This window comes from Lissotriton helveticus, chromosome 7, assembly GCF_964261635.1.
Source record: "Lissotriton helveticus chromosome 7, aLisHel1.1, whole genome shotgun sequence".
Taxonomy (NCBI): domain Eukaryota; kingdom Metazoa; phylum Chordata; class Amphibia; order Caudata; family Salamandridae; genus Lissotriton; species Lissotriton helveticus.
The window spans coordinates 1,321,559,553-1,321,577,907 of NC_136068.1; the positions used below are offsets into that span (position 1 = coordinate 1,321,559,553).

Below are 18,355 nucleotides of genomic sequence, written 5' to 3' on the forward strand. Positions count from 1 at the left end.
ACTTTGACGAAGCCCTACGAGCTGGGTGGCTTCTCGGTACCGGATATGAATTTATACTACCTTTGCTCACAGGCGCAGTTTGCCTATTACTGGCAGAACGCACCTCCATACACACCGCATGTGGCTGTTGAGGCGGACGCGGTGCACCCTATTCCACTAAAGGTGATGATTGTGAACCCACATACGGTATATGAACTGGGTGAGGTTGATACGGTGCAGTTCATGACTAAGGCCTGGGCGGAACTTGGGAATAGAGCACAGCGATTACCTTTGTATGCTCCTGCTATGCCTTTGTTGCATCACGCCAATCTCTCTGTAACGGGCGAGGCTGGGGCGCTGAAGGTCCTGAATGCCGCAGGAGTGCATGTCATGGCACATGTCTTTACAGGTGGCAAGTTCATCACGTTGCCCACCTTTTAGAGAGCTGGAACAAATGAGACTATGCCAACATTTATATATGCTAGGCTGCGGGCAGCGTTGCGCAGCCTCTATCCGAGTTTTCCCGACGAGCCAGCTATGCTGGGGGCGCTACAGCTCGTTTATACAGCAACCACCACAACGAAATTGGTCTCTCGTCTATACCATATTTCGCAAATGGATGAGGGTGTCCCACTGAATAATTCCAGGGCCAAGTGGGATGAGTGCTTGCCGCAGCCGCTGACGGATGAGGAGTGGGAGGAAGGCTGTCGTATGACTGGGGGCTTTGCAGTTAACGGTAATTTTAAACTTATTCATTATAAGTTCCTGCACCAGATGTGTTATACCCCGACCCAATTGCGTGAGTTGAGAGCCTCTCACTGTTGTAAGCGCTGTGGTGCTGATGAGGCTGACTTTATACACCTGGCGTGGAGGTGCCCCCGAATTCTTGCATTTTGGGATGAAGTGACGACGTGCTTGACGAATATGACTGGTGTGCAGATTGAACGTGAGGTGCGGTCTGTCTGCTAGGTACTGTTTCCAGAGTCCCGGCTGGGTTTCGTAAACTTGTAGTGCTCTCTCTACAGCTGGCTGAGCGCAGAGTAGCCATGTCCTGGGATGGCAGGCCTGCGCCTAAACTCAACCAATTGTTACTAGATATGGCGTACTGCCGTGACAAGCTGGTTTGCTATTCAGAAAGTTTACCGGTAAGGTCCCGCCCAAGGGATATATGGGGGCCATATACAGAGTACATGCTTGCACGCTCAGATGAAGACTAAATGTGTGCCTTAGATATGGTATGTTATCAATGTGTTGCACTTCCAATGCTGCCCTGTTTGCAGCATACCCCTGCGTCTACCTGGATGAGAGGTAACTGCTATATGCCCGATGGATGTTCCTGGACAATGTGATTAGAATTAACGGCAAGCATAATGTATTGTGTGCCCTACTGGATGTTTCTTATGTACGTACTGCGTCCATCTGATCAGTATAACAACGTCTCAATGAATGCCCATTGTACTGTACAGGAGAGGACTGTGGATGTTCATAACAACTGTATGATGCTTGGTTTTTTTTATGTATGTGTTTTTTTTAAAACTGAGAAATAAAACAAAACAAAAAAATACCTGCTTTTCCCCAAATCTGGACGTGCATGCAATGTTTTGTAGGCCTTGTATTCAGCCATCCTCACCTGATTATGTAGTTGACACTTGTTTTGAGAACCTCTCTGTGTTAGCTTGGTTCAGTATGGTTTTTGATCCCTTATAACTATTTGGGGATAGCTACTGTGTGTGTGCGCCCATTATCAGTGTACGTTCAATGTTGCTTGCATCAGACGCCCCTGATCGCACTGTGGTACATTATATATCCAACTTAAGTGCCTCAATGAATGGGCCACCATCACAAATTGTCTCTGGTATTGAGGCCTACGTATTAAAATATTCTCACATGTGTAACAGGATCCAGTGAAAGCCCTCCAAATTATACAGTACTGAAACGCCTTCAGTGAGGAAGAAAGAAGAGGCCCGGCCAGAGTACTTCATGTGGTGCTACACATTTTTGTTTGTTTTCCCTTGGTTTTGTAGTGTACTCAAAACCCCCCAGTAACAGAGTAGCCTTATCTGGGTCAAAGCGCAGTTGCTCTCTGTTGTTACTGTTAAGGGTTGCATCGGAGTCAGCTGCACCTGTGCAGTTCCCAGTGGATAGAGCTCACCTAATGTGCATTCTTTTGAAGCGGCACTCTCTTTATTGGCAAAATCTCTCTGTGATCTCTGCAAAGCGGTAAACTTTAGAGCCCAAGTTTGTGGTACAATCTGCCAGTTTCATGCTCTTTCCCCAACCTACTCTGCGCACCACTTCTCACCGCAGCATTAAGGCTGTCGTTTGTGGGAGTACCATTAGGTAGGGGCGTAGTTGACAGCTTCAGTGCGATCTCCCTCAGGCCTTTACCACTCCTGGATGATCTTCAGTGAATAGGCTGCACTGGTACTTCAGACGTTTTCCAGTTCTACACTTGTACATGTGGGATGAGGAGCTGTTGAGTTGGAGTTTTGTTTACCTCATAGCTCTACAAAATTTGTACAGTTGGTGTTCTCTTGCTTTCGCAGAATCGTGTCCCACACATAATGGTCCGACATTGTCTGTATGATCGGATGTTAATATTAGGATTGGGCCGAATTTAAGGAGTTTCATAAAAACTCCTGAAGATTCTGTGCAGTTCTGCCAAAGGGTGGAAAATATGCACGTTGCACTGCTCACGCTGCAATTAAGCAAGCGTAGCATGAGCAGTGCTGATAAATCTGTGAAAACGGCTCCATGCGGTGCACAAGAGCGTGTGGTCATTTGAGTTGATTTTGCTGCTGCGTGAGTAGACAATCTACTCGAGTGGCAGCAAATCTACTCGAGTAGCAGCCCTCTGACTGCAACTGCCCTCGTTCAAAAATGGTGCTCGGGATGCCAAATATTACTCGTACTCACGTTTCTGGAACCTAGTGGTAAAAGAAAAATCTTCCAGAGTGTGATTGCCAGTTCCGCATGTGTAATGAAGCATGCAGCCTACCCCTAGTGAATATTCAGATATGTTCAGGATATTAGGCTGTCACTGGGAACTCAGGCAGGTATGTCTTCACTGCATTATGCCTGGGCATGTCCCTTTGTGCTGTTATACTTCAGTCTTGGAATGCGTATAACTTTGTTTGAGACAGGTGCCACATTGATCAGTTAACTCCTTGATCTGCTGCTGGTCTCTCAGCCAAGTCCTATGTGCTTCATATACATTTCTGTAAGCTGATGGTCTTTATATTATTTGACCCTAAGTCACTGAAAGCGTAAGCGCGCAAACACCTGCACCAAATTTTGTCAACCTGAAATTAGGAAGCTGCTCAAATCATTGAGTAATTAACAAGCCTCTACAGAGTACTCAAGCAGTTGGGTTCAGTTGCACTTCAAGTGTGATCTGATTTTGTTCTGTAATCCTGTTCTGGTCTATATTTATTTATTTTATTTATTTATTTTGAGAGTTTTATACAGCGCGAACAAGATCTTTGCAGATATCAGAGCGCTTTACAAGTAAAAAATACAAAGTAGAATATACAAAGTAAAAATACAAAGTAAAGAAGCGAATATACAAAGTAATATATGAGGTAGTTAGGTACAAGGTGCTAGTTACATATGTAGGTCAAAGGACATGAGGTAGGTCATAGGTGTGGTAATGTAGGTACACTGAGTATAGACAAACAGTTGTGTCAATAGCATAAAGTGCAATAGCAAGGAGCATATACTTGCTAAAGCGTGTTTAGAGTATCTAGAGTTTAAAGGTGGGCCTAGTTGAGGTGGGTGTGTGCAGGATGTAAAGTCCCACAGGTGCGAGTAGAAGGGAAGTAAGGATCGTTGAGGTGGAGAGGGTAAAGTGTGCAAAGTCAACCAGGTGCGTCAACAATATAACAATAAACATAATCAACCAGGTGCATCAAACATTATAACAAAATACACAGAGTGAGCGTATACATTACGTAATTCGATAATACAGGGTACAATAGGCCATGGACGGGCAGGACTTACAGCGCAGATTCATGAGTGATACGTAGAAATAGGTCATGTGTATTTTGCCATGAGGATCGCTTTAACTTCCTTCTTAAAGATAGTGTTGGAGGTGGTGAGCCTTGTTTCAGGAGGGAGTGAGTTCCAGATCCTGGGCGCCATTCCTGAAAAGGAGCGTTTATACGTTTTTTCCTTCCGAAATCTTCGGGGTTTCAGCAACAGATTGCTTGTGCTCCTAGTAGTTCGGGAGCCACCCGAAATTGTCAATTTTTGAGTGAGGTAGGCGGGTGAATTCAGATGCACAGCCTTGTGTGTCATGCATGCGATTTTCAGTTGGATTCTGGCTTCAAAAGGTAGCCAGTTCAGTGATTTAAAGTCCGGGGAGATATGTGAGTGTTTTTTTGAGCCTGTGACGAGTCTGGCTGCGGCGTTAAGGGACGCTCTTAGGGGTGCCGTCGTAGTTAGGGGGAGCCCGCAGAGGGCGGTGCAACCGTATTCTATGTGCGGGATGACTATAGATTGTACTGCAGTTTGGAAGTCTTTGGCAGGAAGGAATGGTTTAAGTTTTCTCAGAGTATTGATTTGGAAGTTCGCTCCTTTGGTTGCCTTGCTGATGTGCTGCTGCATGTTGAGATTGGTGTCAAGTGTTATGCCTAAAGATTTTGCAGAGTCTACTACGATGGGCTGTACATTTAGAGCCGTTAATTGCTTAAGCCATGTTTGAGCCGTGGATATTTTAGCGGGAGGTGAGATCAGGAGAAACTCGGTCTTCAGAGCATTGAGTTTGAGGTGATTCTCTGCAAGCCAGGATTGGGTGTTACTGATCGTGGTGTTCAGCAGCATGATGTCCTTGGGAGATTGTATTTTGAGATAAAGTTGGGTGTCGTCGGCATACATGTGAAAGTGCACATTAGAAGCCTGTAGCAACGTGGTGAGAGGTTCCATAACTAGGTTGAACAGTGTTGGGGAGAGGGAGGATCCTTGAGGGACGCCTAGCGATACCGGAACCGGAGAGGACAGCAGGTTGTTGCTTTTGATTCTTTGTGTCCGGTTGTGTAGAAATGAGGTGAACCACTTAAGCACAGTCCCTGATATGCCCATTCTTGTGTTTAACAGTTCGAGTAAGTTCTCATGTTTAACTGTATCGAATGCTGAGGAGAGATCCAGAAGGATGAGGAGACAGGTATCATTTTGGTCTAGGATTTGGAGGGCATCGTCCACTATGTGAGTCATGGCAGTTTCGGTGCTGTGCCCTGCTCGGAAGCCTGACTGATGAGCGTTTAGGAGATCAAACTTATCTATGTGTTTAGTCAGTTGTAGTTGAACGCATTTTTCCAACAGTTTAGCGAGAGTGGGAATGTTTGTAATAGGGCGGTAGTTGTTTAGATCAGTGGGGTCTGCTGTTGGTTTTTTTAGTAGCGGTTTGACTTGGCCTACTTTGAGGGCGTTGGGGATGGATCCTTGTTGAAGAGAGCTATTGATAATCTTAGACCAGAGTGGGAGAAGCCAAGGGGAGAAGTCTTTTACAGCGTTAGCAGGAAGGGGGTCCGAGAGGTGATTGGAAGGTTTCAAGGCGCTGAGCAGTCTGCCAATTTCTTCTACGGAGTAAGTGTCAAAGGAAGACCAAGTAGCATTGTTCTTTGGTTGAGGTATTGCTGAGTGTCGGGGGTTGGAGTACAGGATAGCGTCATTGAGGAGATTGCTTCTTATTCTCTCAGTTTTTTGGGTAAAGAAGGCAGAGAAGTCTTCGCAGGAAGGAGTAACGTCCATGGAGCTGATTGTCTGGGGATGCTCTTTGGTTTGTGTTCTGACTAACTCAAACAGTTTTCTTGGACGATTTTTAGCTTGGGCGAGCTGGAGGCTGAAGAAGTCTCTTTTTGAGCGTTTTCTTATCCTGAAGTAGGCGTTTCTCTGTTTCTTTAGATTTTTTAGGTGCACTGCAGAAGGGGCTGACCTCCAGGTGCGCTCTGCCATTCGCATCGCCCGACTATCCTCATTGAGGCTTCCGTCATACCATGGGTTGGAAGTCTTCTTGGACGAGACTCTTTTCAGTTGCATGGGCGCCACCTCATCGATTATTGTGGACATAGTATTGAGATAGTAGTCAGTCAGAAGTTGAACGTCTGTATCGCCAGGAGGGGGAAGTAGCCGATTGCAGCTGTTAGGTGGTAGGGAGTTTGGGTTGAGTTTCTTCAAGTCTCTTTTCCACACTTTGTGCTTAGGGGGTTGAACTGAATTAAGTCTGGTTTTTTCCTTGATGATGAAGGAGACAATATGGTGATCTGACCAGTCACAAGGTTGGATTGACTCCAGTTGAATAGCGCCCTCTTTGGAGATGATGAGGTCAAGGGTAGAACCTCTCTTATGGGTCGGGCTGTTGCATATTTGGTTGAGATCAAGTGCTTTGAGAAAGCTTTTGAGGCTGTTTACCACTGTGTCACTGTTGTCATTCCAGTGGAGATTGAAGTCGCCAAGGAAAATTTGGGTGTGCTGACGTCCTGAGTTGGCTGAAATTGTGTCCATGAGTTGTTGGGAGAAGGAGAGATTGTCCCCAGGAGGGTGGTATATAATGTGTAGTGAACATACCGGTTTGCTTTCGCTGATGATATCAAGGCAGAGGTATTCACAGGAAGTAAGAGAGGAGACGGTCACTTTGGAGACTGAGAGGTTGCTTCTGTAAATGCAGGCAATTCCACCGCCTATCTTTTTGTCCCTGTCAAGTCTAATGATACAGTAATTGGGGGGGACTAGGATATCCAGTATAGGTGTGGAGGTGTCAGACAGCCATGTTTCAGTCAGGATGGCTAGGTCCAGTTCCAGGGACATGATGAGTTCGGCGACCTCCGTGGAATGTCTTTGGGCCGATCTGCAGTTGAGAAGTATGCATTTAAGGCTAGGGGTGCAAAGGGTGGAGGAAGATTCCAAAACGAGGGGTACATTAGTGAGGTTGTTGGGGACAGCGCCTCTGTTTTTATCCTTTAGGTGCCTGAGGTGGTTAGATATAATCGTTGGGATGGACATGTTGTTGGTAGCTAGTGGCTTTTGGGGAGCCGGGTCGTAAGAGTGGAGAAGGGTGTGTACGTCAAGGTCAGAGATCGTGTTGGTGGTGCGTCTGGGGCGATTGGTGGTATTGCAAGAAGGGGTAGAAGTCCAAGTTGGGGAAAGATGTGTGATGAGGCGAGAAGGAGGTGTGGAGGAAGTGTTGTTAGGTGTAGAGGAAGGAGGAATATTGCGCTTGGTAGTAATGAGATTGCAATTGTTATTGCGATTGTTGGTGTTGCGAGGGGGGATAGAAGTCCGGTGTGTGGAGAGTTGTGTGGTAGGGCGAGTAGGCGGTGAGGGGGACGTGGTGTTAGGTGTGGTAAGGGTGGTGATGGGGGGGGGTGTCTGATGGGGTGTGTGATGAGCAACTCTTTAATGGAGTGAAATTCTTCTTTCAGTTGGAGAAGGGTGGACATAATAATGTCCAAGGTGATGATGGGCGCGGTGTTGGGGGAGGGTATGCATTTTGGTGTGCATTAAATTCTTTTCAATGTAATGCAAACGTGTAAGTAGGTAATTGGTGGATTCCAAATGTGCTATAATTGGTGCAACACACTTAGTAGATTGTGTGGTCATCATTATGACAGCAAGTCAGTTTGATTATAATATCTGATGTTTTCCATTCTTCTTTCCTCACTTAAGCTCCTGGACCTGCTTGGTGGACCTTGAGGGATTAAACATGAGGCACTTGTGGAGGCCTGGTGTCAAAGCATTACTCCGAATTATTGAGGTTGTTGAGGCCAATTACCCAGAAACACTGGGACGTCTTCTCATCCTCAGAGCCCCCAGGGTCTTCCCTGTCCTCTGGACACTAGTAAGTTTGGAGATCATTGATAACATTGGTGTTTTGGCAAAGATGTTTTGCACTTTTATATAAATGTAATAGAGAAAAGTAACACCAGCCACAATAAGAAGCAGCTGTTTATTTTAGAACAGTAGCCAACCTTGCTAGTAGGATTTGCTAGAGGAATTCGTAGGCTTTTGCTTTGAGCAGATTTATTTTCTTTCCCCTGCAGGTGAGTCCTTTCATAGACGACAATACCAGAAAGAAATTCCTCATTTATGCTGGAAATGATTATCAGGGCCCTGGTGGCTTGGTGGATTATATCGACAAAGAGATTATCCCAGATTTCCTCAGTGGCGAGTGCATGGTAAGCAAAGAAGCCCTACCAGATGTTCTCTGTGCAGATACTGCCTGTGAATTTATAACATTTGACAGGTCGTCAGCCAGGCATTGCCCACAACATAGAAACACCACAGAGTATATATCCTAGCATTATGGCAAAATGCTCATTGATGAGAAGAAAATGTGTTTGCACCCTCCCCATTGCTTTAAAAAATAAGCTGAGTCTTGGTTTTTCTATTAATTTGTGTTCTTGTATTGTCCAGCACTGGTAAACCTCAGTGAACGTATGCTCTATAAATGTTATTAATAAGGAGTGGATGCGAAGTGCTATCATCCAAGCTGGTCGCTTAAACAAGCAGCTCTGCTGGCCAAGCCCGAATTGATACAAATATCTACTTGAAAATCTCCTCGGTAACAAATACAGATTTCACTAAGTGACTTTCACAATTATACAGATCCTTAAATATCCCCATATACCTGCCCGTATCCGTGGAATCAGAGCCGGGCCTGGACAGAAGATAGGCTGACATCTGTGAGCCCCACCCACCCCCACCCGACTGCAATACATGGCCTGTGCAGAGAATAGAGCGCAAGCATAAAAATTTGGGGCCCTATTAGATATAGGATTCACTTATCCTGTTTGCTCTCCGGCGCACTTTTAAACAGTTGCGCCAGCGCATATATAGAAAGTGTGGCCTATTATGTTAAAGTGCGCTTGGAGTAGCAAATTCAAGTGATATACGGAGCTGCCTTAATCAGCTGTTCTGTGTTTCACAGTGCAGGCTGCATCTTCCTGCACTTTCAAAAGGGATTACAGCTCCTCTGACAGCCCAGTGCAGTTAGTGACTGCAAGGGAATGTCTTGGTGATCCGTAGGACCCACTTTCTTCCCTCAAAAGGTTCTGACAGTGTGCTACCCCCGTTTGTGCCTTACTTTCAAGGCGTCTCCTGAGAGCTTCTTTGCCTTTGCATCCAAAATACTGCATGGTGCAGAGGCAAAGAATTTCCCTTATTTGCTTACGGCCACGACCCCAAGCAAATGAGGGAACGCCTGCCTTCTTGAGATAGGGCTTTCGCTACATCTGCGCCTGCGCTATCTGTAATACAGAAGGGGACATATAAGCATCTGTGACCCCTACTGTAATACTAAAGTGCCCCGGGGCACACAATGCTGGCGGCCATGGCCATTGCTCGCTCATATAACACGGAAGCAAAATCGTTTTTTTGCAGATGTCTGGGCACAAGAGAGGGCAAGTAGCGTGAAGCGAATACCGAAGGGGCCGTTATTATAGAAAGTGCTCCTAGGGGGTAACAGGCATGTGCGCCTGCTTTGTGCGCCCCCTGGGGCACTTAAGTATTACAGAATGGGCCGTAGACGCTTGTGCGGCCCATTCTGCAATACGAATAGCTCTGGCGCATATGTAGCGTCAGTACAATGTCAATAGGGCGTTACCTTATTTGCATGGGGTTGTGGCCCCAAGCAGTTGAGGGAATCTTTGCCTCTGTGCCCGCACCACAATATGGATGCATATGAGATATGCACACCAGTCCAGTGGGACTCCTTCAGGCTCGAAAACCTCTTAGTTATTTAAAGGTGTCCAATAAGAGCTGCGTCGGCTGCACTTGGTTCACTTACTCACATATTACTGGATATAACTTGCCATTATATGTAATGTACTGAAAACCATCAGAGGTCTATCGTTGTTCCTTCTGGTCTTCAGTGTTTTTCAACATTTTGTGAATGTAAAAAAAATGTTTGTTATTAATTACTGGATTCCTTTAAATAACTAGGAGGTTTTTGAGTGCGAGTCCCACAGGACTGATGTACATATCTTATATGTTGACTCTGGTCCCTGTGGGCAAATATGGTTGTCCTTGTCTTATGATATGTGTACTATTGATGCAGGTGCAAAGGCAAAGAAGCTATCAGGTGGTGCACTGTCAGTGTGTTTCCTGATGGCTACGTTCTGGAGGGGACATAGGGGACCCATAGACACCCCCAAACAACTCTTAACAAGTGGGGACAGTCACTCACTGCAGGTGCTTACAAGGGGATCTCTAATCCCTCTTACAAGTGCAATGGGTCCACCACCACCCGCAACAGGCTCCCCGAAGAAGCTGGAGCAAGATAACCGCAGACCAGCTCACCACCTCCCTTAACCAGAACACTCCCACCAACACGACGGACCCCAACGAAGCAGCCCGCAACCTCACACAGTGGCTCACCAACTGCGCCAATGACCTTGCACCGCTGAAGAATCCTCCCAGCAGACCTGGCAGCAGGAAAGCCTCATGGTTCACCAACGACCTCAAAAACTCCAAGCAATCCTGCGGTACCCTCGAGAAAGCCTGGCGCCACGACCAGTCAACAGAAAACATGACAGCCCTCAAGAACGACATCCGCAAACACCACCAGCTGATCCTAACCACCAAAAGGACAACATTCAGAGAACGACTAGACAACAACACCCACAACAGCAAGGAACTCTTCAGCGTCGTAAAGAGCTCTCCAACCCCAGCGCCTGTAACAACGGCATCAAACCCTCGCAAGACCTCTGCGACTCACACGCCTCGTTCTTCCACCGCAAGATCGCCAACATACACAACAGCTTCAGTGCACAGACCACTCACCCAACCACCGAACCAGCGCCCCCCACCACCACCATCTGCACCTGGACCCCGGTCAGCACTGAAGACACCACCCGCATGATGAACACCATCCACTCCGGCTTCCCAACCGACCCCTGTCCACACCACATCTTCAACAAAGCCGACTCCATCATCGCACCCCAACTCCGGGACATCATTAACAGCTCCTTCATAACCGCCACCTTCGCGGAGAACTGTAAACATGCCGAGCTCAGCGCCCTCCTGAAGAAACCCACCGCTGACCCCACGGACCTCAAGAACTTCCGCCCCATCTCGCTCCTCCCTTTTCCTGCCAAAGTCATCGAGAAGACCGTCAACAAACAACTCTCCGCCTTCCTCGAGACAAACGGATCCCTCGACCCCTCGCAGTCCGGTTCCAGAGCAAACCACAGCACCGAGACCGCCCTCATCTCAGCTACTGACGGCATCAGGTCCCTGCTCGACAACGGGGAAACAGCTGCCCTCATCCTCCTGGACCTCTCAGCAGCTTTCGACACCGTATGCCACCGCACACTAATACAGCGCCTCAGCAACACTGGAATCCAAAGAAAGGCCCTGGAGTGGATCATCTCGTTCTCTTCCAGGGGATACTCATTAATAGTCATAAGCACTGAATTATCTCCGCCCATGAGCGGGAACCCGGAACACATAACAATATACATATATATGTGTAAATATATCAAAAAGTACATTGTACTAAAATAATTATACACATATACATGTATAACAACCATAATATGCAGCCTAACATATACACATAGGCTAATAAAGCCAACCTTACACACGTTCTGAAGCATGAAAATATGCTAAATATAAATGCAATAAACAGGCATGAGCCCAAAATGCATTTCATAACCATGAAAAACTTTTATTTTCATCAAAGAACCTGTTGTAAACAGTTATTAGCCTAAAAGGCTGCATATGAAAAATTGTCTGTGTACAGAAAATCAGACTGGCACCCTGCCTTTAAGGCCCCAGAGAATCTGCACACTTTGCCTTTAAGGCCTCTAGGAGAACTCTGTTCCCATCATGCACCACAGGTGACAGTTAGGTCAGTTCTTTTTTCCGGCTTGTTCTGTGAGGAACCTGGAACTTGAGCTCTGCTCATTTGTAGTATTTTCTGTCAGAAGTTGGTTTTTTCTTACCTTTTTTTGACAAAAGAATATTTTGGTGGTGTTTTCTATCTTGTTCTGACTAACTGTTGGTATTTTTTAGTCAGAATGCCACCTTTATTTTACAAATGTCCTTCCTGTGGGAAGAAGATGTCAAAAACGGATCCACACTCTGTTTGTGTGGTGTGTCTTCCAGCTTCTCATAAGGTGGAGGATTGTTATCACTGCCTCAACCTTTCTAGTAGAACTTTAAGAGAAAGGGAGAAAATGAGGTTGCTGGGCCTCCTGGAGAGAGAAACCCGTGGTGAGAAGAGTTCCAAGGGCTTATTCTCCTCTTCCAAGCCATCTTCTCATCCTAAACGTCGAAGATCAGCGTCTCCAGAAGGTAGATCTAAGAAAACTCGACTCCAGGGAGCGTCGCCGTCAAAAAAGACATTGTCGACGTCGAAGAGGGCTCCGTCGACGTCGAGGACTTCGCCGGTGAGGCAAGGTTCAGCGTCGAGGAGCTCGCCGTCAAAATCTCTTTCGACGTCGAGACATCTGGTGTCGATTGCTGTAAAGACGACGTCGGGGGTGCCATGTCCGACGTCGAAGGCTCGTGAGAAGTCGACGTCGAGAGAAGAGAGGGGTCCGACGACGAAGGTGTCGACGTCGAAGGATGGTGTGTCGACGTCGAAGGATGGTGTGTCGACGTCGAAGGATGGTGTGTCGACGTCAAGGAAAGTGTCGACGTCGAAGGAGAGACCGAGGTCGAGAGAGAGACTTACGACGTCTTTGAAGAAGAGGTCGACGTTGAGAGAAAGGACGACGTCGAAGGAGTCGACGTCGAGACCTAAAAAGAGAAGATCAAGGTCTCCATCGCGACATAGGTCGATGTCGAAGTCTGCTTCGGGCTCCAAGCATGGAGTGTCTAGGTCTCCCCCACCCGAACATGGGTCGGCGTCGAGACTATCCAGACCGGCTTCTCGGACCTCAATTAGGTCTTTGTCGAGGTCAGACATCAGTCCAGAACATTTGTCTTCTCCGCGTGACCAGCAAGACGACAGGTCTGCGGTGGGACAAGAAGTAGTGCACCAGGACTCGTCTGTGGTGGCTCATTCGGGCTCAACCTCAGGACAGGTGTCGGATGATAGACAATTGGTGCCCAGACAACGGACGCCATCTGGCTCATTGTTTTCTGAGCACAGTGTAGTTTCCAGAGCCTCCAAGTCTTCCACTGGACTGAATATTGTGCAGGTGTCACCTGAGGCTTCACCTGAGCGTGTAGGGCGGCCTAGTAACTTGTCTCCGAGGTGGCTGGAAAGCCTGAGACATTGGAAAATGCGTCCAGATGCAGGACTGATGGGGATGAGGGCTCCGGTCCCTCAGACGGAGCTGCATAGAAGATCACGCTCTAGGTCCTTAGTGAGAGATAAATCACGTTCACGGGAACGAATGAGGCAGCGATCGGCAACTCCTCCGAGGCGGAGTAGGTCTCCTTCCTCATCTTCTACGTCTTCGAAGTCTTCTTTAAGATCTTCCTATAGAGACTATTCTCCCACAATATCATCTACTCCCCCTTCCAGAGTGTCTCCAGTGGATGATTTGGGCACATTTAATGATGTATTGTGTCGTGGGGCGAATAAGTTCAAGATCAAGATGGCAGTTCCTCAAATAGCAACGTCAGTCATCTTTGAAACCCTACATCACAAGACGACTGGTAGACCTCTTCTGCCTTTAGTGCCCGGATTAATAGAACCAGCAATGAGAACTTTCTTAACTCCGGCCATGGTGGGTTCTGGTCCTTCTAGGATTGCTAAGAAGTACAGGGCTCCAGCAGAGGATCCTTTATTTTTGCGTTCTGAGCCTCCTCCAGATTCACTTATTGTGGCGGCAGTCAGAAAAGCACATTCTGCGGCATCTACCTCTTCTGCTCCACCTGAAAAGGATAGTAAGAGTATGGATTCCTTGGGGAGAAGAATGTGCAACACCTCGGGGTTCGGTCATGAGAGTGGCCAGTGCGTCAGCCTTATTGGGTCGCTATGATCGTCTGCTCTGGGACTCAGTGACTCGTTTTGCAGATAAACTCCCTAAGGAGGATCAGAAAGACTTTCTGGAAATAGTGGAAGAAGGAGGATTGGTGGCTAACCAGAGTATTAGTGCGGCTGCTGATCCGGCGGATCTGTCAGCTCATGGTTATGCACATGGTGTTTGTGCTAGACGTACGGCTTGGCTTCGCCTTACGGGACTTAAGCCAGAGGCGCAGAGAAAGATGGTGAATTTACCTTTCAATGGTTCGACTCTATTTGGCTCTCACGCTGACGACGAAATGTCTAAAATGAAAGTGGAGTTGGACACCCTGAAAGCTGTCGGTCTTGAAAAGAAAAAAGAATTTCGACGTCGGGGTAATTTTCGTCCCTTTGACAAAAGATCTTTTCAGCAGAGGGGCCAACAGTCGAATTGGTCCTCGCAAAATCAAGGCCAGAATCAGCAGAGGTCGCAATTTCAACAGCGACGACCTGGGCGAGGCAGAGGCAATGGAAACAGGCAGCAATCCTCTGCTACCAAGCAGCCTCAAAAGCAATGAACGGATGCTTCCTCCACAACCGTGTGCCACTCTGGTTGGAGGAAGTATTGTGTGGTATCTGGACGAGTGGAAGCAAATCACAAAGGACAGATGGGTGCTGAGTATTATTCAGAGCGGGTACCTTTTGAGATTCAAGAAGCCCCCTCCTTTCATTCGCCCCTTAAGGATGGTTCTGTGGAATATAAGGCGCTTGCAGCAGGAAGCGAACGTCCTTCTGAAGAAGAACGCCATAGAACCAGTACCATCTCAACAGAGAGGTCAAGGCCTGTACTCTCGATTTTTTCTCGTACAGAAAAAAGGTCCAGCTACGGAGTTCAGACCCATTCTGGATCTGAGAGTATTGAACAAATTAATTCGGAAGGAGAAATTTCGAATGCTGGCTCTTCATCAGATTTTCCCTCAATTACACCAAGGGGATTGGATGTGCTCCATCAATCTGAAAGATGCGTACTTTCATATTCCGGTATCCAGAAAGCATTGCAAGTTCCTCAGGTTCCAAGTAGGGGTTCATCATTACCAGTACTCAGTACTCCCTTTTGGCTTGAGATCCGAATCCAGAACATTTTCAAAATGTATGGCGGTAGTGGCAGCTTGTCTTCGAAAGAGACGGATTTTCATATATCCGTACTTAGACGACTGGCTTCTGAAGAGTTCATCCCCATCGCTACTAGAAGAACATCTATCGATATGCCTCCAACTCATGTGCAAGTTGGGTCTGCAAGTCAACTACAAGAAGTCCATAATGAATCCCACCCAGAAAATCCACTACCTGGGTGCGCAGCTGGACACAGAAAACGAAAACGTGTGTCCTTCGGAGGAGAGATGGTCATCTATCAAGGCGAAGTGCGTGCTTCTCCTCCAGTATGCTCGTCCGACAGTTCGGCAAGTATCCTCTCTCCTGGGGTCCATGGCATCATGCATATTCATCGTGCCAAACGCACGTTTGCAGATGCGTCCTCTGCAGCAGTGTCTGGAAGATCAGTGGAAACAGAGTACGGGACGCTGGGAGGATCGAATTCATCTCCAACAGTCGGCAAGAGATTCCATTCGGTGGTGGATGAAGAAGGCACACTTGATGAAGGGAGTTCCTTTTCATCAGGACCCACCAACGCAGACTCTCATCACAGATGCCTCTCTCCTTGGGTGGGGGGCACATATGGGCCCTCTTCAGGTACAAGGGCTATGGTCAGACTTCGAGAAAGGATATCACATCAATCTACTCGAACTCAGAGAGGTTCCTCTTGCTCTCAAGTCTCTGGCTCCATCTCTACAGACTCGGTCCCTTCTGGTACAAACAGACAATACCACAACAATGTATTATCTAAACAAGCAGGGGGGGTACCAGATCCAGGACTCTGTCCATAGAAGCCCAGACCATCTGGCATTGGTTACTTGCAAGGGACCTGTCCATAACAGCAGTTCACCTACCAGGAAGTCTCAACACAGAGGCGGACGGCCTCAGCCGAGACTTCGTCAAAGCGCACGACTGGGTTCTCAACGAAGACGTCGCGCACAGCATTTTCCAGGCTTGGGGAACACCAGACATCGATCTGTTCGCAGACGCGGCAAACACAAAATGCCCCGTCTTCGCGTCCAGGTTTTCCCAGAAAGGGTCTCAAGGGAATGCCCTTTTGATAGACTGGTGTCAAAATTTGCTGTACGCCTTTCCACCGACACCGTTGATACCAGCAGTGATCAACCGGATGTACAAGACCAACTCCAGAATGATACTGATTTGCCCGGAGTGGCCACGCCAGTGGTGGTTCCCAGATCTTCTCCAGTTGTCCATCAGGCCACACAGGAGATTGCCTTTTCGCCCGGATCTTCTGTCCAAGCAGCAGGGGCGAGTGTTTCACCCGAATCTGCCCTCCCTGCGCTTGGCAGCATGGCTCCTGAAGTCATCCAGTACGGACATTTACAGCTGAATCCGGAGTGTATGAACATTCTTAAGGAGGCAAAGCGGCCTTCTACAAGACAATCCTACGGATTTAAGTGGAAACACTTTTACCTCTGGTGTCAGAGTAAAGGTCTTGATCCTATTCATGGTCAAGAACAGGTGATCTTGCCTTATCTTCTTTACCTTGCTGAGTCTGGTTTGCAGTTTAGTTCTATCTAGGTCCATCTTGCTGCAATAACGGCTTATAGAAAATCGCCTACACAGATATCGTTTTTTCGGATGCCTGTGGTGAAGGATTTTCTAGAAGGGTTAAGGAAGGTTTTTCCTCCAGTCAGGTCTCCTTCTCCACCTTGGGAGCTTAATGTGGTATTGACTAAGTTGATGGGTCCACCATTTGAGCCCATACATAAAGCTTCTTTGCAACACTTATCTTGGAAGGTAGCATTCCTGGTAGCCATCACTTCTGCTCGTAGAGTGAGCGAGATTCAGGCTCTGTGTTGCAAGGAACCATACACAGTTTTTCATGGAAACAGAGTGGTGCTTAGGACTCATCCTGCTTTTCTACCAAAGGTGGTGTCGGATTTTCATGTGAACCAATCCATAACATTGCCTACTTTCTTTCCAAACCCTTCGAGTCTGGCTGAGCGGACTTTGCATTCATTGGATCTAAAGAGGGTTTTGAAATTTTACTTAGATAAAACAAAGTCGTTGAGACACACGGACCGTTTGTTTGTGAACTATGGTCCTACGAATACTGGTTTGGCAGCATCCAAGAGATCCATTTCTAGATGGATAGTGTCATGTATCTTACTGGCTTATCAGCTAGCCCACAAGTCTTTATCAGGTAGACCTAGGGCTCATTCTACGAGAGGGAAAGCTGCTACCACAGCTCTCCTTAGGAATGTGGCTATGTCAGAGATATGTAAAGCAGCTACTTGGCGTTCAGTGCATACGTTTACACGTCATTACTGCTTGGATTCTGATGCGCAGGTTGATGCACAAGTGGGACAAGCATCACTCAGAAATTTGTTTGCTGTTTCTAGTTAAACACTGTGTTGTTAAAAGTGCATCTATGCATTTATCTGTTCGCCCGCTTCTAGTGGGTATGAGCTTGCTACTCTATTGAGTGCTTATGACTATTAATGAGTATCCCCTGGAAGAGAAGGATTAGTTACTTACCTGTAATCCTAGTTCTCTTCCAGGGGTATACTCATTAAAGTCATAAGCACCCTCCCGCCTCCCCGGGCGAGCAGTAGCATTGAAGTTTTTTCAATATGTATTATGAAGTTTTTAAGTGCAGATTCCTGCTAAAAGTTTACTGTACCGTACAAAAGAACTGACCTAACTATCACCTGTGGTGCATGATGGGAACAGAGTTCTCCTAGAGGCCTTAAAGGCAAAGTGTGCAGATTCTCTGGGGCCTTAAAGGCAGGGTGCCAGTCTGATATTCTGTACACAGACAATTTTTCATATGCAGCCTTTTAGGCTAATAACTGTTTACAACAGGTTCTTTGATGAAAATAAAAGTTTTTCATGGTTATGAAATGCATTTTGGGCTCATGCCTGTTTATTGCATTTATATTTAGCATATTTTCATGCTTCAGAACGTGTGTAAGGTTGGCTTTATTAGCCTATGTGTATATGTTAGGCTGCATATTATGGTTGTTATACATGTATATGTGTATAATTATTTTAGTACAATGTACTTTTTGATATATTTACACATATATATGTATATTGTTATGTGTTCCGGGTTCCCGCTCATGGGCGGAGATAATTCAGTGCTTATGACTATTAATGAGTATCCCCTGGAAGAGAACTAGGATTACAGGTAAGTAACTAATCCTTCCTTTCCGGAAGAACGCAGAGAGTCCGCCTCCCCCCTTTCCGATCCGCGGCCACCTAAGTCATCTGCGGTGTTCCTCAAGGATCCTTGCTCAGCCCCACCCTCTTCAACGTCTACATGAGCCCCCTCGCAGCCATCGCACGCCAACACAACCTAAACAT

The 18,355-nt window shown here is 47.0% G+C and overlaps 1 protein-coding gene across 1 annotated transcript in view; it reads left to right on the forward strand.

The window, feature by feature from the left end:
* SEC14L1 (SEC14 like lipid binding 1) overlaps positions 1 to 18,355 on the forward strand; it is a 527,341-nt gene that overhangs the window by 311,241 nt on the left and 197,745 nt on the right. The window contains exons 12-13 of the mRNA XM_078654623.1: positions 7,642 to 7,813; positions 8,016 to 8,150. Coding sequence (XP_078510749.1) covers positions 7,642 to 7,813; positions 8,016 to 8,150 — 307 coding nt within the window. The remainder of the gene's footprint in view (positions 1 to 7,641; positions 7,814 to 8,015; positions 8,151 to 18,355) is intronic.